Consider the following 24,349-nt stretch of genomic DNA (forward strand, 5'->3'; position numbering starts at 1 on the left):
AATTCATACTCAATGCTTAATTATAGGTTTTCTATCATTTTCCCCAAAAGGTCAAAAATGGACCCCAGGCCCGCTTGGTCAAAACATGAGATTCAGACCAAAATCCGATCACCCATTCACCCACGAGCCTGAATATGCAATTAATTTTAAAATTCGACCCCAAAATGACGTATAAATTCCAATTATTCAAAAAGCTCTAACTCTACCCAAATCCCCAATTTTTACCATGAAAACCCTTTATTTTTGATTTAAAAGTGATGAAAAACAGTAAGGAATTGAAAGAACAAAGTTTCGAATTGATTACCTATGACTTGGGGATGATTATTATTGAAGAAAATCGTTCTTAGGGCTGTAAACCTCGAAAATATGGTGAAGAAGAAGGTCTGCCCGTTTTTTAAAGAGTATTTATATTAGCTGCGCAACAGATCTATGCATTCGAACTCAAAAGCATGTGTTCGCATAGGGTAAGGGAAACTAGGTATTGCGATCGGGGGACAGGGTATGCGTTCGCATAGAGGGAAAATGGTGACCCGCAGAATTAACTCTATGCTATTGCGGACCTATCTATGCAATCGCATAGGACAAATGATGACTCCCATAATTAACTCTATGCTATCACGGACCTATCTATGCAATCACATAGAAAAAATGATGACTCCCAGAATTAACTCTATGCTATTTCGGACCTATATATGCAATCGCATAGAACAAAAACCTAGACACCAGCAAACAACAAAAACAGTAGATTTTCTAAGTTCCAATCACCCCGACGCCTATCGGAAACTCACCCGAGCCCTCGGGGCTCTAAACCAAACATGCACGCAAGTCTAAAAATATCATATGGTCTTGCTCATGTGATCAAATTGCCAAAATAATATCTTAAACAACGAATTTAGCATAGAAATCTAAGAAAATCTCAAAACTTTCAAAGTATCAAATTTCACATGTACTGGTCCGAATCACATCAAACGACTTCCGTTTCTTACCAAATTTCACAGACGCATCTTAAATTTCATATTGAACCTGTACCAGGCTCTGGAACTAAAATACGGGCCCGATATCATAAATTTCAAATATAATCAAATTTCCAAAAACTCTTATATTTTCAGTAAAATCATTTCTTTCAAAAATTCTTTTCTCGGGCTTGGGACCTCGGAATTCAATTTTGGGCATACGCCCAAGTCCCATATTTTCCTACGGACCCTTCGGGACCGTCAAATCACAGGTCCGGATCCGTTTACCTAAAATGTTGACCGAAGTCAACTTAAATTCAATTTTAAAGGCCAAATTAACATTTTCATTACATTTCCACATAAATGCATTCTAGATATATGCCCGAACTGTGCACGTAAATCAAGGTAAGGAAAAGGAGGTTTCTAAGGCCTCGGGATACAGAATTTATTTGTAAATCAAGTGATGACCTTTTTGGGTCATCACACTAGGCTTAGCACTTTGTAACCGTTTGTCCCAAAAGGATAGCCCACAAAAATATGAGGAGTGGTTCTGGGTTCAAATTTGTCTCTATGCACCTTAGGTACAGTAGGATAACAGAGGCATCCAAAGCTCCTCAAATGAGAGTAGTTGGGTTTCTTGTGATATAAAATTTCAAAAGGACACTTGTTGTTCAAGTAGGTAGTAGGTAGTCTGTTAATCAGGTAAGTTGCTGTCAAAATGCATTCTCCCCAATAGTTAGTTGGAAGTTTGGATTGAAACATAAGTGCCCTAGTAGCTTCAAGAAGATATTTGTTTTTTCTTTTCTACTACTCCATTTTGTTGTGGAGTATAAGGACAAGTTTTCTGGTGAATAATTCCTTTAGTTTGATAGAAGGAGGTGGCTTCATGACTGGTAAACTCCAGTCCATTATCAGATCTGATAGTTTTTACAGTGGTGTTGAATTGGTTCTCAATCATATTTATGAAAGCTTTAAGAGTTTGTAGGGAATTGCTTTTGTTGCTTAACAAATGAGTCCAAGTGGACCTACTGAAATCATCCACCAAGGTAAGAAAATATTTGTAATTATTGTGTGTAGCAACATGGTAGGGGGACCATATGTCAACATGTATCAATTGGAAAATATGGGTAGAGGTGCTAGTTCTTCGTGGAAATGGAAGTGTGGCATGTCTAGACATGGGACAAATGGACTAAATGAAAGGTTGTTTGGGTGAGAAGTTCCCAGGTATTAAGGATAATTTTCTCATTTTGACAAAGAAAACATGGCCAAGCCTATTATGCCACAAAATGTCTACATCATGTTTGTCTAATACATTCAGAGAGTCACTCTTATTATTGTGAATGGAAGTATTTAAATCTGTTGAATAAGGCTGTGAATGAAGAGGACTACTAAAGACTCTACTATTTGTACCAGCAGAAACAAAACAACTGCAATAAGAAATTTGAAGACTAGTATATGAAACAGTACTTTTACGTTTTAGACACCTGGAACAGAGGTAGTATAATCCCTCTCTGCTACTACCAATCATCTGAGGCTTCTTCACTAAAGGGGCATGCAACATACATAGTGTATCAATGAAAAGTACAATACACTTGAGATGTGTTGCAAGAGAATTGACAGAAATTAGGTTGTACTTAAAGGATAGAACATAAAAGACTTTGTGTAGAGTAATTTCAGAATTGAGTATCACATCCCCAAATTGAAGCACTTTCACCTTGTATCCATTTGGTAGGCTTATTAACACAGAGGTATGGTAATGTTGTTATATAACTAAGAGCAGTTTTATTCAAGGTCATGTGATTAGAGGCTCCTGAGTCTATGATCTAAAAGTCAGTCTTAGATTCGAAACATTTGCATGATGGTTTGTCAAAATTAATATAAGAAGTGTAGACCACAATACCTGCAAAGTTAACAACACCACTGGTGATATTGGCATTGCTGGGAGATCCTCCTGTCTGAAAATGTTGTAGCAGGTTCATTATCTCCCCATATTGCTCTTTTGTCAAGCTGACATTCTAATTTTCACTGTGTAGGATTGGATCATCTTCCTTTTCCTACATCAGATTAGCTGGGGCTCCATGCACATTTTCCACAGTTCCTTTACCTCTATTGAATTTGTGACCTTGAATTTGACCTGAGTTGTTTCCCTGACTGAAATGTTGAGTGTTAGTGCAATTTGAGTTTTGATTGTTATAAGAATTGTTCTAGGGATATCCATGTAATTTGTAACACTTGTCCTTTGTATGGCCTGGCCTCTTGCAGTAGTCAGAATGGTCGACCCTTGAAATGGCCTGAGTTGGCTGTATAATGTGTTTTGAAATTCCGAGCTCCAAAAGGATTCTGATGTTGTGAAGGCACAGTATTCACATGAAGTAAGGTAGACTCTAGGCTCAGTTGATTGTTTGGTTTGAACTCCCTTTGCTTTTCCTCTTGTACTAACAGAGAAAAGGTCTGCGCCAATGATGGCAGAGGTTTCATAATTAAAATGCTTCCTCGCATTGTTGTGTACACTTCGTTCAAGCCCATCAGAAACTGAATAAGTCGTCTGTCCTGTTCTGCCTTATGCATATTGTCCTTTGACCCATACGTACAAACACAGGTGCACTGAGACTTTGCACTGAGATTGCTCAATTCTTCCCATAGCCTTTTTGTTCGCGTGTAGTAGGCATTAATGTCCAAGGATACTTGAACGAGATCATTAATTTCTTTTTGAATTTGATACAGCTTTGCACCATTCGTTTGATCATATCGATCTTCCAATTCTCTCCATAACTCTACTGAATCGCTAACATATTCAACACTATCAGAAATTTCCTTTGATAGGGAATTGAGAATCCAGGAAGTTACCATGTCATCACATCTTTCCCATTGACAAAATTGTGTAGATTTGGGAGGAGTCTTCCTATAATCTCCATTTACGAACCCTAATTTGTTTTTGACTGATAGGGCTCTCAATACACTCCTTCTCCATGACCTATACCCAATTCCATAAAAAAGAACTGGTACTAAAGTCACTCCGGGATTATCCGAAGGATGAATGTATAGAGGACTACTTACATCGATGACAGGTTAACCGTTCCTGCTTGTACTGGGGGTGAGTTTTTCGGTCTGATCGATAGCCATGAGAAAAGCTCTAGATGATGAAATTGGCTAGTTTCCTAAGCAAATTGTTGAATAAACTGTACAATCGTGCATAAAATGCCTTTACTTCGCACAAATACTATAGCTCAAAATCGCGAAAACAAACCCAGCAGATGACAGAGAGAAAGAGGTCTTGAAGAAAAACTATGACAGATCTCCGTCGAGGATATCACGCCGGCTCTGATACCATATTGAGATTCTTAGTTTGAGCTAAGATGAAGCTCGTACAAGAGCTTCAATGAAGGTTCTGGAAAATTAGAAAGAGAGAAGAAAATATATGGGAGGAGAGCAGATGAAATGCAAATGTGAAAAATGACTCTCATTTCATTTCCACTGTTACAACCTGTATATGTATGTACACGTGGAAAAAATAAAAGACAGCTATTACAAGCTAATACAATTAACTTAGCTAACTAAGAGCTAATAACAGTATCTAACTAGCCAATATGTAACAATAACTAAAACTAACTAAACATATCTCAATAGAGGGTCTTCGGGTTAGGGGTAAGATCTACGTACACATTACCCTCCCTAGACCCCACTAGTGGGGTTTTACTGGGTTGTTGTTTTTGTTGTATCTTTCATCCAGGTATCATTTTCTAATTTCGGATGCAATAATAATGCAGGATCGATGAGGGTGACACTTAAGGCTTTATGTTGCTTGTCAGTTCTGAAAAATTTTGTTACGTTTATTAGTGGCCCAATAAGTTTAAGGCCCGTAATTAATATTTAATTAATGAGCAAATCTCATCCGTCCGATTGGTTACTTGATGGACGTACCAGATTAAGTGAGAACCTCTATAAATTGGTTATCTCCCCACCCATTAGGGTTACCGTATTTTTATTTCTCTCTTCCATCACTAAAGTCGGCGGTATCGAAAGCTAGGGCAAGGGACGAGAAACCAATCCCAACTAACGCTTCCGCTTCGTTATAATGGCTTATGATTCAGGTATGTTTTCTGTAAAAATTTTATGTAAGATTATCATGTTCAAGATCCTGGTACGAATTAAAGTATCTATGTTTACATGTGGTATTAGAGCCGGGATATTTGAACCGATAATTTTCGTGAAAGAGACTAGATTAATTATTATGTGTGTATAACAGCTCCGACGGAATTATCGAATTGCTTCAAAATCGCCGTTACAATATATACTACTTTCGAATCTGATCATGAAATCCCATTATGAACAGTGAGTAACTTACGGCCTAGAATGTTCATTGAACTTTCAAAACGACACCAACAGGTTTATGCTTAGCCAATTTGGAATCTCACACTAGGATTTCACATGAAATCATAAAGAATAAATTAGTTTTGTATACTTAAGCCCACTGTATGCTTCTACAAACTGGAATTTTATCGTTGAAGATTTGTCTAATTTAAGCATTATGCTGTTTTCCTATACTAGATTGAGAAAAGCTTCTTTAAGAAACATGAACTTAGGCCACAGTTATTACATTAATAGTCCGGTCTATTAGACTATTTTGGATATTTAATTCTTGGGCCATAAAATAATATTTTGTGGGCGATTAACTGATAAAGTCACTTATTATTTATCTTAGGTATGTGATTATGCTTATACAGTTTATTAGTCACCAAAGTCAAACTACATTGTTTAAAATATTCAGATGCATAAAATTTCCTGATGCTTATTTTATGTGTGCATTTATATGTTTATATAGTTTGTTAGTCACCAAAGTGGTCAAACTAGTATGTTCATGAAAAATATGCATACATAAAATTATAATTTATTCATAAAATTAATGAAATGCCAATAATTAAAAATTAGTGGATAAATTAATTTTCACTATTGCTAGGACTTAATGATTTACCCAAAGTGAATCAATTATTCTATGAATAGTGAATAGATGAGGTAAAATTAATATTCTTTAGTCAAAAATATATTGTCTGTCCAAAGATGCATATATATATATTTGGTTAAAAATATTTAATTACCTATTAAAGACTAAATGACATTTAAATTATGATAGTGTGTCGTAGTATTTACCCAAAGGAGAATTGCGATATACTTTTATTGTTTTACTGAATCCATATTGATTTGTGAGCATGTATTATCTATTTTGCAGTTATTCCGCTTCGTTCGCATACTTCGTCTGTTACTGTGTTCAATGGATTGAACTTCTCTGAATGGCATGAACAAGTCCAATTCTGCTTAGATGTAATGGATCTTGACTTGGCTCTGCTGAATGATAAGCTCGTTCCATTAATGATACGGGCAATGCAGATGAGAAGCCTTTCCATAAAGTATGGGAATGCTTTAACATGCTGAGCATTATGTTTATACAAATGAGTATTGCCAGCAACATTAAGAGTACTATTCCACAAATAGAAAGTGTCAGGGAATACCTGAAGTTTGTGGAAGAACGTTTTCGTTCTACAGATAAGTCTCTCGCTGGTACACTAATGGCTGAACTCACGACCATGAAGTTTGATGGGTCGTGTAGTATGCAAAACCATATAATCGAGATGACAAACATTGCAACAAGACTTCAGACCTTGGGGATGAAAGTTGATGACTCCTTATTGGTTCAGTTTATTCTGAACTCGTTGCCTCCTAAGTATAGAACTTTTCAAATTAACTATAACACTATTAATGATAAGTGAAATGTTAGTGAATTGTCCAGTATGCTTGCTCAGGAGGAGTCAAGACTTAAGAAACAAGGGAGTCATTCAATTAACCTCATGGGTCAAGGAGCTGGTAAATGACTTAAAGTGAAGGCCAACAAGTTCAAGAAGAAGAAAGCACATGCTAAAGCACCATAGGATGCTAACAAGGAACATAAGGTAGATGTCACGATCCAAAATCCGTTAAAGGTCGTGATGGCGCCGGACACCACTGTCAGGCAAGCCAACACTAAATACTTAATTAAATCCTCATTTTTATATTTTTGAGATCATAAATTTCCTTCAACTTAACTAGTAAAAGATGAACTTTACATAATAATAGTAATAATAATAATAATAATAATAATAATAATAATAATAATAATAATAATAATAATAATAATAATAATAATAATAATAATAATAATATTTTCTAATTTCAATACTGAATATTCCATAATCATCCCAGAATTTGGTGGCACAAGTGCATGAGCATTTATTAGGAATTAAAATAAAATGCAATAACTGTTCAGAATATAAATTTGGACAGAAAAGAAACCAGTCACATAACATAACACAGACCTCCTCGAGGCCTCAAAATACATCAAACAACATCAAATGAATTGCACCCCAATTCAAGCTTAATGAACTTTAGAACTTCCAACTTCCACATTCGATGCCGAAACCTATCAAATCACGTTCGATTGACCTCAAATTTTGCACACAAGTCACATTTGACATTACAGACCTACTCCAACTTCCGGAATCTAAATCCAACCCCGATATCAAAAATTCCACTTCCGGTCAACTCCTCAAAAACCTTCAAATTTCTAACTTTCGCCAAATGACCCCAAAATGGCCTACAGACCTTCGGATGCGCTCCCAACACCAGAATCACCATACGAAGCTATTCCCGAACTCGGAATCCCTAACAGACATCGATAACATTGAAATGCACTTCAACCCAAATTTATGAAATTCTTCCAAAATGCTAACTTCCACAATAGGTGCCGAAATGCTCCCGGTTCATCCAAAACCTGATCCGGACATACACCCAAGTTCAAAATTATCATACGAATATGTTGGAACCTTCAAATCCCGATTCTGAGGTTGTTTACTCAAAATCCAATCTTAGTCAGAATCTTCCAACTTAAGCTTCCGAAATGAGAATTCTCTTTTCAACTCAACTCCGAACTTCACGAATTTCAATTCCGACCACGCAAACAAGTCGTAATACGTGAAGTGTAGCTACTCGTGGCCTCAAACTGCCAAACGACGTGCTAGATCTCAAAATGACCGGTCGGGTCGTTACATTCTCTCCCACTTAAACATATGTTCGTCCTCAAACATGCTAAGGACTGCTCTAGAGTTGTCTGAAATCACTGTTTAACACCTCGCACATACCCGCGCTATCACAACTTAGTTGAGCACATTAGCTCGAGCTAATAAGAAGATATTCCCTTATACTCATCCAAATGGGCTTTAGAGCTCAATTCCAACATCCAGAATTCTCTGTCAGGCCCGCTTCCATCATACAAACACCGTATCAATCTCTATGCGATGCACCAATACATGATTGCATACCTTTGCTGAATCCACACTATGCACTGCATAACTTACATGACCATAATAACATCCTCTGATAACAATAGCAAAAATTTCACGAATCTGATGCTCGCAACACACCTCATGACATATATAAGTCTTGTTTCAACTCTGGCAATACTGCCACGACGGAAGAGATATGTACAAATTCATGACCAACTGCTGAGTCAATAATTCATTGAGTTCCTTCTCTTGACAAGATCTATTGCCTCATTATGAACCAAATAACTATATTTGCTCTTTAATCTACTTCGTGTAATCCGATCGCACTGATCCCAAGTCCCATAATCTTGCCTTACCTAGTACAAGCTGCTCAGGCAATAAGCTGCCTCAGACATTGCCAAAAGTTTCATAGGATTTCGCAATGTGCCAACACGCAACCAACTCGAATATGATACATAAGGAAAACGAACTCCGGAAAGGACTACTCAACCCATGTAACTAATTAGACAATCGAAAAGGTGTTATGAACCTTCCTTAGAAAATGGGAAACAAAACGCAAAAAAATAGATATAGAGGACTGTACTCAACATCACACTGTGCGGCGCGCAACCCGATCCAAACAACATACCTATGGCGGCATGCCACCTGATCCATACATAAAATCTATATAAAGAGATACTCACCGAGCTAGAATGCTCATTACTACAAAATATTTGAATATCGGCAACAAGCACGCTAAGTGCATAATACCATCCCTAGGGAGACAGATAGAGTCATACGCTACAAAACTCAAGCACAACTAAGGTGCGATATATGATCTGAATTTCGAGAGCCATCCTGCTCACACAACACCATCTCTATGCGGAACCTCAACACATATGAAATTTATCAAGTCGTTTCATAACTCATACGACACAATATAATATTACACGAAATAGCCAACGACAAAATAACATCCAACGTTCGAGTACTCCTCCATAAGGTGCGTTATGCTGAAATGAATACATTCGGCCTGATATAAAGCCCACGTTCACATTTCGGTCCATCCACATACCTCAAGCCGATTCTGATCATACCGCACTAGGCTAGTGACCTTTCAAGGATCCACAATAACCCTTCTTCCCATGGCATACAAGAACAACCGTCGATTCGGAACAAACTTCTACAGTCCACAACCAAATAAGTCGAGCACCCTTCAGGCATAAATTCTCACATGAACGATAGTACCACAATCTCCATACTTGGTTCCAATCTTCGATTAATAAAATGACTACATGTCACACTTATACCATCTTCCCGTGGGACACGCTCCCACGACCTTCTGTACCAGGTAACAAGTTTACACATCCATACCACCGGCCACACTAATGCTGTAAAGCAAATCAAAAATCTGAAATCAGTATGCAAAGCCTCTTACACAAGACACCGATCTCAGTTGATGCTAAAGATAATACCAGCTTACTCTAACCATCTGAATCTTTTTTCCCTACTCATTCGAGCTGGTGATATTCTTGTCAACACCAAACTTCAACCTTGATCCTCAACTTCCAAATCCCATGCTACTCGATGCACTTAATCATGCCAATGCACAAGAGTACAAGAATTCCATCATAACTCCTGAACCACTAATAGGGTAAACACTTCATCATATAGAAATTATTTACTTAACTCTTTTAAAGATAACCATTGCAACACATAACTGGATTCCTATAACCGTAGAAAATATAACCTCGAGTCGTGGTCTAAACTACCATAACCCTTCTAGGATCCATCTACACATAACAGGCCATAACACTTGAATGCCTTCACATAAAATCAATTACGGCAGCAGTCAAGCCTCACACGCACCGCCACCAAGCACATGTATAACTTATCACACTGAAGAAACTGATCATTGCCACCATCGTGCCAATTCAACCATTACTAATTGATTCGACTTCTTCTAATTTACTCTGGGCTTGACTTAGGATAATAATAGCCCCATTTAAAACATCACGAACCCAACTCCGCACTTGTCCTGAGTGACCTGATTTCATGAGACCAAATCATCTCAAAACCCATGAACAATTTCATACCCTCCTTGTGCGCATAATCATGTCTTTAACTGGTACACCCATTCTGACAATTCTTCTATGAATCCGAAGTTAATTTTTCCCATTCCTCCAATGTTATACCGCATACCGAAGATAACATATAACACTCCAAGCCCCTTTTGTAATCTTCCGTAAAAGCTTGATACTTAACCATACCACACGCATGAAGTCCTTAGGCACCACACTTTAACCTTTGAATCGACTAGGACCGTTGTTGAGAGTCACTATTGATACCCAATTTTTCCCTATATATTTTTATAGACATATATACTTTCAAAATAGCATATATAAGCATGCACAAAGTCTTTATAATTTTTCTATAATTTTAAAAGGTTTTAAATTGATTTATTTCTTCCTCTCTCACTTATAAAATTTCCAATAATTATCCTTCAAATTATTGTCGTGATAATTTAATCATGTAAATCCTATATCTATGCCATAATATTGCTTAAATATTTTTAGTGCATTTTGCATTTTAAAGCTAATTTTCATATAATTGCAATATTAGCCTTATTAGTGTACAATTATGCTTTATGCATAAAATTGATCTTCTATATTTTAATAATATTAAATATCTATTTTAAATCATTTTAGTACACAAAATTTTTTTTTAGAAATTGTCTATTTTTATTATAAATTATATAGGGTTAAATTGACTATTTGAAACTTAGCCAGATTATATATTAATTTTAGCCTCAATTAAACCCAATACCCTAGCCCAATTTCACATTAAACCACCCGACCCAGACCCTAAACATACCTACTCGACCCAGAACCCATAAGATCATGGCCATTGATCTGAAAGTTCAACGACCCATATTATTTCCTTTTTTAATTCTAAACAACCCCTAACCCTAATCATTTTCCACATACCGCCGCCCTAAATTCTCTCTACTCTCACTACACTCTCAACCTAACCCTAGCCCTTCAACCACAAACCTCCCATCTCCGGTCATCTCCAGTGATCTCTCATCGTCTCCTATGCCTCCAATGGATTCTCTCATGCCATGCTTGCCTTCTCTAAGGTCTTCAAGGGCCCAGGTCCATGCCGAATTGCATCTAGGATTCGTCACCTACCTGTTCTTGGCTACTTCAGTATGATTTCAAGCAAAATCATGTTATATTTGCAACAATCCTTGGGTTTTCTAAGCATGTTCTTCATCTCTATATGGGTTTCTTGCGAAACCCTAATTTCATTTCTACGCCTCCCAGATCTGTACAGATCTAGGACAATTTGAGTTTGTTTCTTTAATATTTTACACTGTCCTTGAAATTCTTTACAAGAATTGTTGATTTCAAGTGTTTTTCACCTCCTACTAAAACTAGGGTTTTCGGGACTTCCTTTTAAAAACCTTGTTTAAGTGATTCTGTGTTTAAACTTCTATTTCTTGCATATTTTAACTGATTCTATGATTTTACTACATCTTCAACTCGTCTATGTTGGAAGCCCTAATTTTAGGGTTTTCATTTGGTTTTTGTGACTGGCCGATTCTCGTTTGAGTTTCTTTGACTATCAAGCCTCAAATATATTTTTACTGAGTTTCTTAGCCTAACTTACATCAATTCTATATGCATGTGTTCATCTTAACTATTCAAGACTTGCATCTTTCTATCAGTGCTGTTTAGACTTCCTGTTCGCTAGAGTTGTATGTTGACTTTTTTACTATCCATGTCTTACTTTATTTATATGTTAAACACTAACTCATGACTTTCTTTTTGACTGATTCTGGATCCCCGTTTCTTGGTTTGATTGGAAGACCTTCCTTTAAACCATCGACTCCTACCCTTTCTATTCAATTTGATTGATTTGCTTACCTTATCTGCATCGATACTGGATTCTTACTGACTATCTCCTTAATTAGAGTTGTTTCTGAACTTACCCCTAATTGTTTACCCTATACTTACTATATTTAAAATCTTTCCTTATTGGTCGTGCATTTATTTATTTCCTTATTTGTTATTTAACTCCTTAATTGAAGGGAAGTACTTACATTTATTTGATTCTAACTAGTACATGATTCCATAATTTTTGCTGAACTTTGATTCTTGCCTTATTTTCTACCTGTTTTCAAAATATAAATACCCTACTCTTTCATTACACAAACACACGAACACATTGGTTCAAAAACTCTCTCTCACACTTAAAGCTTTTGCTTTCTTTCTTTGTTACTTGCTACCAATCTAAATTAGCGGGTTATAAGCCAAGGCTAATAATGGTGCTCTCCTATTCTTCACCTTGTGTTCACTACCTCTATACTAGTATGCTCTGAGTTCGATTCAATCCCTAAAAACAATATGTTTCTTTTACTACTCCAGTTCATCATGTTCCTAATTTGTTTCTACCTATGGTTTTGCTGTTCAACATGTAATTAATCTCTTTGCTTCATCTAATTATGCTAGCCCTGTCTTACCTCTTTAGGGTCAGCATGCTCTCATGAACTAAGTAACTTGACTCTACTCTGTTTAATGCTTGTATATTGTTACCTAGTTCTAGTATGCACTTGTTAGGCTATTTCCCTAAGTTGTTTTAATATTATGCTCAGTCATGATTAGTATAAAATTCTATACTCTACTATCTCCCAACTCCCCTGAATCCCCCTAAAACATCTCTGGTTCTATAACTGTGTTCTAATTAACATTCCCGAATCTATTTATTACTACCTGCACCAAGCACAAGAGACTTTTGCTTGTTATGTGTTCATCATACTTGCTCTATTTGTCCCCAACCCCCGATTGACCCTGTGTGGAGATTTGTTCCCTAAGTGTTTGCTGAACTTGTTTGACTGACCTGTTGTTTGTTTTATTACATGACTATTCTCAAAAGTTGTTTTACTAGACAACCCTCTTATTTACAAAACTACTTCAACTATGTCTCTTTCACACTGCTTTCCTACTAAACCCTTTTCAAATATGTCAAGCACTCTCACTCTACTCCTAAGTCTCTAGGTTCTGCTCCCTCCAGTGTGTGTACTGCCTTGGGATCCTTCTGAGATTCCTCTGAAATCTGGCATACTGAGGCTGGCCCTTTCACACTGCACTTACTCAATTAGGTTACAAAGTCTAGGTGTGAGCACTGCCCGAGATCCTTGAGATCCTTAGGGAACTCTAACGCACCTGACAATGATATTGTCTATGAAATTGGCATTTGAGGCTATTGGAGGTTTGGGGAATCACTTGAGCCTGCTTCAGGCTCCCTATAGTGTAACTTCTTCTTTTTCTTTATCTATGTAATTCATTCATCTGGTTTGTAATAATTTGTAAACGAATATTTGGGTGATTATTGAAAAGGGGTGGGTAGTTGCATATTTGTAGGGTAATATGGGTAGAAACCATGCATAAAGGATCTTATATTTGCTATGTCTGCCCTACCATGTTAGAAATCATGCCTATAGGATTTTAGATATTTGCTATGTTTGCCTCACCATGCTAGAAATCATGCCTATATGTTTTACAATCAACTTCACAAGTAGATACCATACTTAAGCATGTGATCAAGTTCAAATTTCTGTTCCAATAGGTATTTACATTGGTTTCCACTAGAAATCATGCCTACAAGTTTTTAAAATACTAGATATCATGCTTATGGAGAACAACAACAAAAATTCTGCCTATAGATCTAAAATCAGTTTAGTTTAAATAAGTCAGTCCAATTCATGTTAGTTTACTTCGAAACTGGTCTAATCAATGGTTTGTTTTCCTGAAATGAATTCTTTCAAGAACTGCCCTAGTTTACTGTTTGAAAGCATGCCTATAGGAATTCAAGAGCCCTTTTTAAAATTTGCTCGTTGTTTTACTATATCAACGTAGCTATTATGTTTTAGGACATCACTATTCAGCGTTTAGGCAAGCCTATAGGGTGAGTTTTAAATCCTGAGACTCTGAAACTGTTTTTGCTACTTAATGTCATTTAGATTTAACAGGTTAAAATCAGTAGGCAAATTGATTAGGGCCTTACTATCTAGTTTATAAAAACAAGGTTGCATGTTTCTGTGCATTGACATCCACTTAGACGTCCCGTTTAGGCCTTTTATCTAAAAATTGATCTTGTTTATGTTTGAAGATGTGCACTTATGTGATATTCTTGAGGAGGTAACTGTGAGCCTCTAACTTGCTTTATATGCAGCCCTAAATATTTTTTGCCTGTCGCCTAAAAATTTCTCCTTTTAAGCACCTTAGGAGTTGTCTAGAACTACCCAGATTTAGAGGCCCTAAAATACCTCCAGGGCCACAAGGAAGGGATGGGTAGTGCATGCATAGGCATTGACAAGATTACTAGAACACTCGCTCTAATAACCACTAAAGGGGTGGTAAAGGGTAGATATATGATATGATGACTATGCGCTAATGTCACGTGTAGCCCCTCATTGAGGAGTGTTTACCAGACATTGTGTCGGGTGATCCTGTAGGCTAACCAACCTAGGACCCCTCCTTTCACAAATTCCTTTTGTTTAAAACTTTGTTTTATATGTACACAACTTGTTCAAATCTTTTGTCTATTATCTGAGTTATACAATATCCAACCTGCTCTTATTTGGAATTATGTGTTTAAAACTATTTATGGACTAATTCACAAATATAAGTTCGGTCGGGACCCACAGTTGTGGACCAAGAGGGGTGCCTAACACCTTCCCCTCGAGGTTATTTCTAGCCTTTACCCTAAAATCTCTGGTAATGCAAACCAATCCAAGATTTAATCGCTCTAGGTGCCCTAACGCACCATAATTTGTTAGGTGGCGACTCTTCAAATACCCAATTTCCATAAGGAAATGAGTCATTACCCACCATGTATTGTCGAAACCCAGACTTCTTCTCCGCGGAGGGGAAAAAGGGGGCGCAACAGCGTGGCGACTCTACTGGAGATACCTTTAGGCTCTTACCATAACAAACTTATTTTTTTAGTCCAAGCATGCTTTATCCCGTACCCTTTCCCTTTGTTTTTTTAACTGTCTATTTTCTTTTAAGCATTTATGATTCTTTACCTTTGAAACTTACTTGACTCTTTGTTTCTTTTACCTGTAACTGTCTTTCAATTATTTAAATATTGTATTTATTTTTCCTACGTACAAATACTTGACTACATGTTATTAACTGCCGCATATATCATGTTCCACATCACATTCCACTCGTGCGCATTAAATCCTATAGCAACGCTTTAATGAGTGATTGCGCTCTTCCTATTTACTACCCTTAAATTTGGAAAGACTTATTTGCGGTAAAACCAGTCGATCAGCAGTGCAGTTGAGGGTTCCATGCCTTCCCCCTCAAGTTGTCCGCTTGAGGGTACCAGTCTAAAACCCCATAGTAACCTTACTTTGATTGAAATTATGCATGCACCATAGTAAAACCTAGTCGGATCAATTATGTTGTCCACATAATGATCCTTTAAGATGAGCCTTATCTAAAAGTCCATTGGGTTTTCCATAATTCCAACGGACACAACCACGTTCTGTGCATTAATTTGGGGAACTAAATGCTGATATGTTAATCATAAATGTATAAATAGTCGAGTCTGGTGGGGGTAAGGCCTAACCCTTTTTGTTTTGTAGAAAATGAGGAACGGGGTCCCCAGTTTCGGTATGGTTAACACACCCTCACTCTTGCTGGACTGGTGGATGAATCTTTCATCAAGTGACCAAATCAATGAATGGAAAGAGAGGGCCGTCAAATCTAGCGAAAAGCTGGACTATCTGGAATACAGTCTGCTGGAATTGGAAGGAAAAGTGAGGAAGAGAGTCACTAATTGCCAGAACGCCGAGGGAAACGAAGGAGGGCATTTAGCAAATGTGTTCTTACTAATGAACCTACGCGAACTGGAGAATTTGATCAACGAGAACATTCAACCTGTGGAAGGTCCTTCTGAGACCAAATAGATTAGGTTTACTCGCCTTCCAAATGTAATAAGACCAAGTGCCAATAGTGACTTTATTATTATCTTAGTGTCGTTTTGGGATTCGTCTATTTTTACATTATGAAATGAAGCATTTATTGGCATTAAAAGTTTTCCAAATTTATTTGTCGCTAGGCCTACCTCGGGCATAACGAGGTTCCCCAAAGTAGGACACGAATTTATATTTTTTGCAATATGTGTTTAAATACTGCAAACACTTCAGGATCCTCACTAACTTGTTACCTTTCTTTTTGTTTTTTTCCTTAGTTTTATTATTTCCATCCCCTTAGGTTAGTTCACTCATACTGGCCTCATCAGCGTACCACACCAGATCCAGAGGCCCTCCACCTCCTTCTCCTCCTCCAAGCAACACAAAAGGCAAAGGAAAGGTAAAAATGGACGACTTAAGTGGCATCCTAAAAGAGAGTATTGAGAATGCAGAAACCTCAGATGGTCGTAGTACTCCGCCCCCAAATGATCTATTCCTGAGATTGGAACAAAAAATATTGGAGTTGCAGGGAGAACTTGAGCAGGTTCGCAACTTGGCAAACTTGTCATTCACCCTGAATGTCCCCGACATCAACCAATAGAACACAAAGAACACAATACCTCCACAGAACACACAAAACCAACATCCACAAAATCTTACCGCACCGAATCAATACGCAACTCCACCCAAAATCTCAATCCACTACCAATACAAACTCCGCCACAACATCACCATCAACCAATTCAGTACCCATCAACCACTTCTTACCACACTCCCCAAAACACACCACAACCCATTCCCGATCCCTAGAACTCCACCAATGACCATTATTACACCCAAGTCCCTGGAACCCATCAAAGCAACCCTATATATGTGGAAACTGTACCTCACTCTACCCAACCAATCTCATATATACCGGAATCCTCCGAGAAGGACCTGCTCATTAAAAACATGGCTGAAGAACTCAAGAAGTTAACAAGCTGAGTTCAGGGTGTTGAAGGTGATAGAGGAATAGAAGGTTTAAACTACGAAGACCTGTAATACAACCATATGTGGAATAGCCTAAGGGGTACAAACCTCCCAAGTTCGAAATGTTTGACGACACAGGTGATCCCAGGGCTCATCTAAGGACCTATTGTGACAAGCTTGTCGGGGTCGGGAAAGATGAAAAGATTCGGATGAAGCTATTTATGAGGAGTCTTACTGAGGATGCTTTGCTTTGGTACATCAGCTAAGATCCCAAGAAATGGTCCAATTGGGTAAGTATGACATCGAATTTCATGGACCAGTTCAGGTTCAACACAGAGAACGCACCAGATATTTTCTACATTTAGAATCTTAAGAAGAAACCTACTGAGACTTTCCGTGGGTATGATACTCGTTGGGGGTCGAAAGCAGTCAAGGTCAGTCCATTTTTGGACGAAGAACAGATGAAAAAATTCTTCATCAGAGCACAAGATCCTCAATACTATGAATGGTCGATGGTTATCGAAAATCACAAATTCTCTGACATCATCAAACTTGGAGAAAGGATCGAAGAAGGTCAAGAGCAGGATGGTAACGAACTTCGATGCACTACAAGCCACAAATAAGGCATTACAGTCAGGTGGCATATCAAAGAAGAGAGAGGTTGGGGCAGTAATGGTGGCCCAGGGCCCAAAATCTCCACTTGTCTATCAAACACCTCCACCCATATATCAAACGCCTCCACCCACATACCAAGTATCACCACCCATATATCAGCCTTCATCTCCCAAATATTCTCAACCAGCCACTGTCCATCACACCTATAATTTCTAACCATCCCACTTCCAATCACCACTAGTTTGCCAAAATTATCCAAGATCAAGACCCAATTTCGACCGCAAGCCACCCAGACAATACACCGCTATTGCTGAGCCCATCGACCAACTGTATGAAAGGTTGAAAGCCACGAGTTACATGACTTGTGTTCACGTTGTGGCATTAGAAAACCCATCCCAATGGGTCAATCCGAACAAAACTTATACGTAACATTCCGGTATGAAAGGGCACACCACTGCTGAGTGTCGAACCTTGAAGGATAAAACCCAGATGCTAATTGACAACAAGGTCATACAGGCAAAGGAAGTCGCACCTAATTTCCGCAACAATCCCTTCCCTGATCATAGAGGTGATGACATACATGTGATAGAGACAAATGAAGAATGGGACCATGAGGGGTCGATTGGGCTTATTCGAGAAGGCGATGACTTTAAAGTTGTAGTCACACTTACTCCTATTGTGGTACAGACTCAGCCCCCAATCGAGGTTGAGGTAACTGTATCAGCTCCATTCGAGGTAGAGGTGGCTCCGCCAGCGGTCACCCCTGCTCCATTTGAGGTAGAAGTGGTCACACCTTTAACTATGACAGTATCAACCACACCCCATTCAACTCAAAAGCAATACCTTATGATTATGTTGTCGAGGCTCGGCGGAAAGGGAAGGTCAGGTAGAGGAATGTGATGCTGCATAAGAAATGACTAGAACTGGAAGAGTCTATACACCTGAACATTTGGGAGGTTCAAGTAAAGAAGCCACTACTAGGCAGCCTATCATTGAGACTGGACCAGATGACCTGTGGAGGAAAGTATAGGCAAAGGAGTATTCTGTTGTTGACTATCTGAACAAAATCCCTACTCAGATATCTTTCCTATCACTGCTGTAGAATTCAGAGTCACACAAGAGCGCTTTGATGAAAGTGCTAAGCGAGGCTTATGTATCCAATAACATCACTAGCGGAGAAACGGACAACATGGTAGGGCAAGTACTGGAGAGCCATAAGATTATCTTCCACGAAGATGAGCTACCACCTGAGGGTTTGAATCACAATCGAGCATTGCATGTCACAGTGGAATTTGAAGACAAGTTCATTGACAGGGTCCTGGTTGACGGAGGTTCAAGCCTAAATATTTGTCCGCTGGACACTCTGAAAAGGTTGGACAAAGGTTTCCATGAAATACGGGTAGGAACCATGAATGTGAAAACTTTCGATGGGTCACAGAGGGCCATGATCGGGGAAATCAACCTTTGCTTGCAGATGGGGCCAACTTGGTTCGACGTCGAGTTTCAGGTGCTCGACATACCAGCCTCATATAATCTTTTGTTGGGCCGACCATAGATCCATTCTACTGGAGCCGTGCCTTCCACACTACATCAAGCCATGAAGTTCGAATGGAACCGCTAGAAGGTAATCATTTACGGAGATAGAAGTAACACCATTTATACTAGTCAAACCATTCTGACCATTGGACATAGAAGGAGGCTACGAGGGGAAACCTATCATCATATTGAATGGGTCAACACTGTCAAGAAGGATAAGTGGCGGAGTAATAAAATAGAAAGCATACTAGTATTGTCCGGATATGAACCCGACAAAGGATTGGGAAAGAACCTCCAAGGTATCACCAAACAAATACAGCTGAAAAATCATGGTACCACCTTTGGGATCGAATACCAGTACACATGGAAAAAGTACAGGGATTGGTCGCCTCCATGGCATGGACCGTATTACTTTCTTGAGCAGCCAGTGCCATGTTTGGAGCAAGCTTTTCACCAGGCTGATACGATATGGGGGACCATAGAAGAAGAAGCACTAGCTGGGTTGAAGAATGTGTTCTTGGAGGATGAGGACATGGATTGTGGTGCCATAATTGAGGAGGAGGAGGAAGAAGGCCTCACTATTCAGACCATGAAGAAGGTAGTTGTTCTTAGGAATTGGACCGCCACACCATCTCGAGCCCGCCGAGCCCCTGGGTAGCCTAACAGATTTTTACTTCTATAGTCGTTCCAGGCATTTAGGATTTCTAGTAATTTTGTTTTAAGATTTACTTGTTTCAAAATAAATGCTCGATCCATCGAGCCAAACTTTGTCTGAACAATTTTCTCAGTTTTAATTAAATGCATTTGTTCTTTATCATTATTCATTACTATTTTTATACTTTTCTTTTCTACAGCATTATTATTACTTTTCCTGATGAACCAGTGACTGTGACATGTAATGAGGCAACGCAACATGAGTAGAGTGATTCAAATGAAGAGGATGAGATACCCGAGGAAATCATCAGGGAAGTCAAGAATTTTGAGAACAAGCCTAAGTCCAACCTGGACGAAACAGAAACAGTAAATTTGGGAGACGCCGAGGCCATCAAAGAGACTCACATCAGCATTTACTTGTCACTAACGGAGAAGGAAGAGTACATTCGGTTTCTAAGAGAGTATGAGGACATTTTCACATGGTCATATTATGACATGACCGGTTTGAGCACATCCATAGTTGCTCACAAACTGCCTATTAATCCCATGTGTCCGCCGGTAAAGTAGAAACTCAAAAAGTTCAAACCAGACATGAGCTTGAAAATTAAGGAGGAAGTTACTAAGCAGATCAAAGCCAAAGTGCTCAGGGTGGTTGAGTATCCGACTTAGCTAACATTGTGCTAGTTCCGAAAAAGGATGGGAAAGTCATGGTATGTGTTAACTATCGGAATTTAAATAGAGCAAGTCCCAAGGATAACTTTCCGCTGCCAAACATACACATTTTGATCGATAACTGAGCTAAGCATGAACTCTAGTCCTTTGTAGATTGCTTCGCGGGTTATCGCCAGATCTATATGGATGAAGAAGATGCAGAGAAGATAGCTTTTATCACACCATGGGGTGTATACTATTACAAGATGATGCCATTCGGTTTGAAGAATGTTGGGGCCATTTACATGAGAACCATGACAACCATCTTCCATCATATGATACACAAAGAAATAGAGGTGTATGAGGAAGATGTTATTATCAAATCCAAGAAGGCCGTAGATCACATAGCGGATCTGAGAAAGTTCTTTGACAGGCTAAGGAGGTACAATTTGAAATTGAACCCCACAAAGTGTGCATTCGGGGTTCCCAGGGAAGTTACTGGGATTCATCACAAGTCGTTGAGGGATCGAGCTAGATCCATCTAAAGTCAAAGCTATTCAGAAGTTACCACCACCTAAGAGCAAAGAGGATGTGATGAGCTTCCTAGGACGTCTCAACTACATCAGTCGCTTCATAGCACAGTCCACAGTCATATGTGAACCCATCTTCAAGATGCTAAGGAAAGATGCTGAAACAAGCTAGATAGAGGATTGTCAGAAAGCTTTTGACAAGATCAAGGAGTGCTTGTCCACACCACCAGTTCTGGTCCTGCTAGAACCAGGATGACCTTTGCTAATATATCTATCTGTATTGGATGGAGCCTTCAGATGTGTTCTCGGACAACGTGACAAGACAAGAAAAAAAGATCAAGCCATATATTACTTAAGTAAGAAGTTCACACCTTATGAAGCACGGTATTCTCTGCATGAGCGCACTTGCTGTGCTTTGACCTGGATAGCTCAAAAATTGAGGCATTACTTTTGTGCCTACACTACATACCTCATATCCAGGATGGATCCTCTAAAGTACATATTTTAGAAACCCATGCCTACTAGGAATTTGGCTAAATGGCAGATACTATTAAGTGAATTTGATATCATCTATATAACTCAAACGGCGGTCAAGGGACAAGCATTGGCAGATCATCTTGCCGAAAATCCAGTGGGAGGAGCATACGAGCCCTTGAAAACATATTTTCCTGATGAAAAAGTATCATTCGTAGGGGAAGACATTACTGAAACATATGACGGTTGAAGGATGTTCTTTGATAGAGCTGCAAATTTCAAAGGAGCAGGCATTGGAGCAGTTTTGGTATCAGAAACGGGTCAGCATTATCTGGTATCTGCTAAACTCAGATTTCCCTGCACCAACAATATGGCAGAGTATGAAGCTTGCATACTAGGACTCAACATGGCGATCGACATGATTATTCAAGAGTTGCTGGTAATTGGTGATTCAGATTTACTTGTGCACCAGGTACAAGGAGAGTAGGCCACCAAGAATTCTAAGATATTGCCATATCTGCACCATGTGCAGGAATTGAGAAAGAGATTTACGAAGATAGAATTCTAACATGTGCCCAGAATTCAGAATGAGTTTGCTGACACATTGGCTACCTTGTCATCTATGATACAACATCCAAATAAGAATTACATTGATCCCATTTCGGTGAGGATCCATAATCAGCCGGCATATTGTGCTCATGTCGAGGAAGAAACAGATGGAAAGCCTTGGTTCTATGACATCAAAGATACTTATCAAAAGGAGAATACCCGGAGCATGCAAATCACACTCAGAAATGCACACTCCGAAGATTGTCAAATCACTTCTTCCACAGCGGAGGAAACTTGTACAGAAGAACTCCTGATTAGGGTTTACTAAGGTGTGTCGACGCAAATGAAGCTTCTAAGCTACTTGAGGATGTGCATGCTGGGACCTGAGGCCCACACATGAATGGTTTCATCTTGGCTAAGAAGATACTCAGGGCCGGTTACTTTTGGATGACCATGGAGATGGATTGCATCTAGTATGTTCACAAATGCTTTCAATGTCAAGTGCATGCCGATATGATAAAAGTGCCGCCAAACAAGCTCAATGCAACAAGCTCACCTTGGCCATCTGGGGAATGGATGTTATTGGTCCCGATTGAGCCCACTGCTTCAAACGGACACAGGTTTATTCTGGTAGCCATTGATTAGTTCATAAAATGGGTAGAGGTTGCATCTTACAAAGCTGTAACCAAGAAAGTCGTTGCAGATTTTGTCAAGGATCATATCGTTTGCCGATTCGGGGTTCCCGAGTCCATTATTACTGATAACTCCGCCAATCTCAATAGTGATTTGATGAAGGCCATGTGTGAAACTTTCAAAATCAAGCACAAGAATTTCACAGCCTACAGACCTCAGATGAACGGAGCCGTAGAAGCCGCCAACAAAAATATCAAGAAGATACTAAGGAAAATGGTAGAGAACCACAAACAATGGCATGAGAAATTACCTTTTGCTTTATTGGGATACCGCACCACGGTTCGCACATCAACCGGGGCAACTCCCTATATGTTGGTTTATGGTACCGAGGCTGTCATCCCAGCCGAGGTGGAGATTCCTTCTTTAAGAATCATACAGGAAACTGAAATCAGCGATGCAGAGTGGATAAAAAGTCGCGATGAACAATTGGCCCTTATCGAAGGAAAGAGGATGAAAGAGGTATGTCACGACCAACTTTACCAGAACAGAATGTCTAAGGCTTTCAACAAAAGGATAAAACCAAGACAGTTCGCACTAGGGCAGCTGGTATTGAAGAAAATCTTCCCACATAAAGATGAATCCAAAGGGAAATTCTCTCCCAACTGGCAGGGTCCGTACATGGTTCACAGGGTACTAACAGGAGGAGCACTCATACTCGTAGAAATTGATGGAGAAGTCTGGCCAAAACCAATCAATTCAGACGCAGTCAAGAGATACTATGCCTAGATTATTTTACATTTATTTTCTGATGTAATTGAACTACACTTAACCTGATTCTCGTTTAAGAGGGGATACATAGGCAACCTTATGGGTTCGGTCATATCATAATAAAATTTTCATTTCCCCCAAGATCATAAATTGGGGCAGAATTTTGATGAGGGTCCTCAAAATTCCGGAGCAAGTCCAGGCAACGCCAACAGGTGTCAGACGGTCAACAATCAGTTAAGAAACTGGGGTAGAATTTTGAGAAGGATTCTCAAAATTCCGAAGAAGATTTAACAATGCCTATTATCCTTAAACATTCAAAAGATCACCCACCAATCTGGGGTAGAATTTTGAGGAGGACCCTCAAAATTCTGACATAAGAGAGCTGCAATACCTTTGAGACATGTTATAGTCACTAGTTTATCAAAAATCATTTGATATATCAATATGTTTCTAAGAACAACTCTATTGTTTTATCAATAATTATATATTTTTCGAAAACTCTATTTCCATAGCAGTCAGGTGCTACCTAGGGGGACTCGCAAGGGCTTTCATAATAGAGCAAAGCGAAGGCTAGCAGATGAAGCACGAACCAACCCCCCCCCTACAAAACTGATAATTTTTCTTTAAATGCAGGCACATCTGACGTAACGATAACATCCGCAAATACATGCACGCTGCAAGATTACTATCAATCAAGCCATCAGACACCGAATACACATCTCCAGCTAAGACATA

General features: G+C 38.9%; 1 protein-coding gene across 1 annotated transcript; it reads right to left on the reverse strand.

Annotated features, from left to right (window-relative positions):
• Positions 1-3,218: 3,218 nt before the first annotated feature.
• LOC104224453 (uncharacterized) lies at positions 3,219-3,803 on the reverse strand. The gene has a single exon (XM_009776110.1). It carries the CDS (start codon positions 3,801-3,803, stop codon positions 3,219-3,221), a length of 585 nt encoding a protein of 194 aa, XP_009774412.1.
• Between the last annotated feature and the right edge of the window lie 20,546 nt (positions 3,804-24,349).

The sequence above is a fragment of the Nicotiana sylvestris genome, chromosome 10 (genome assembly GCF_000393655.2).
Source record: "Nicotiana sylvestris chromosome 10, ASM39365v2, whole genome shotgun sequence".
NCBI classification, from domain to species: Eukaryota; Viridiplantae; Streptophyta; class Magnoliopsida; order Solanales; family Solanaceae; genus Nicotiana; species Nicotiana sylvestris.

Excerpts from the sequence above, each read along its gene's own strand:
- LOC104224453 (XM_009776110.1), bottom strand. The coding sequence starts at position 3,803 with ATGGTAACTTCCTGGATTCTCAATTCCCTATCAAAGGAAATTTCTGAT.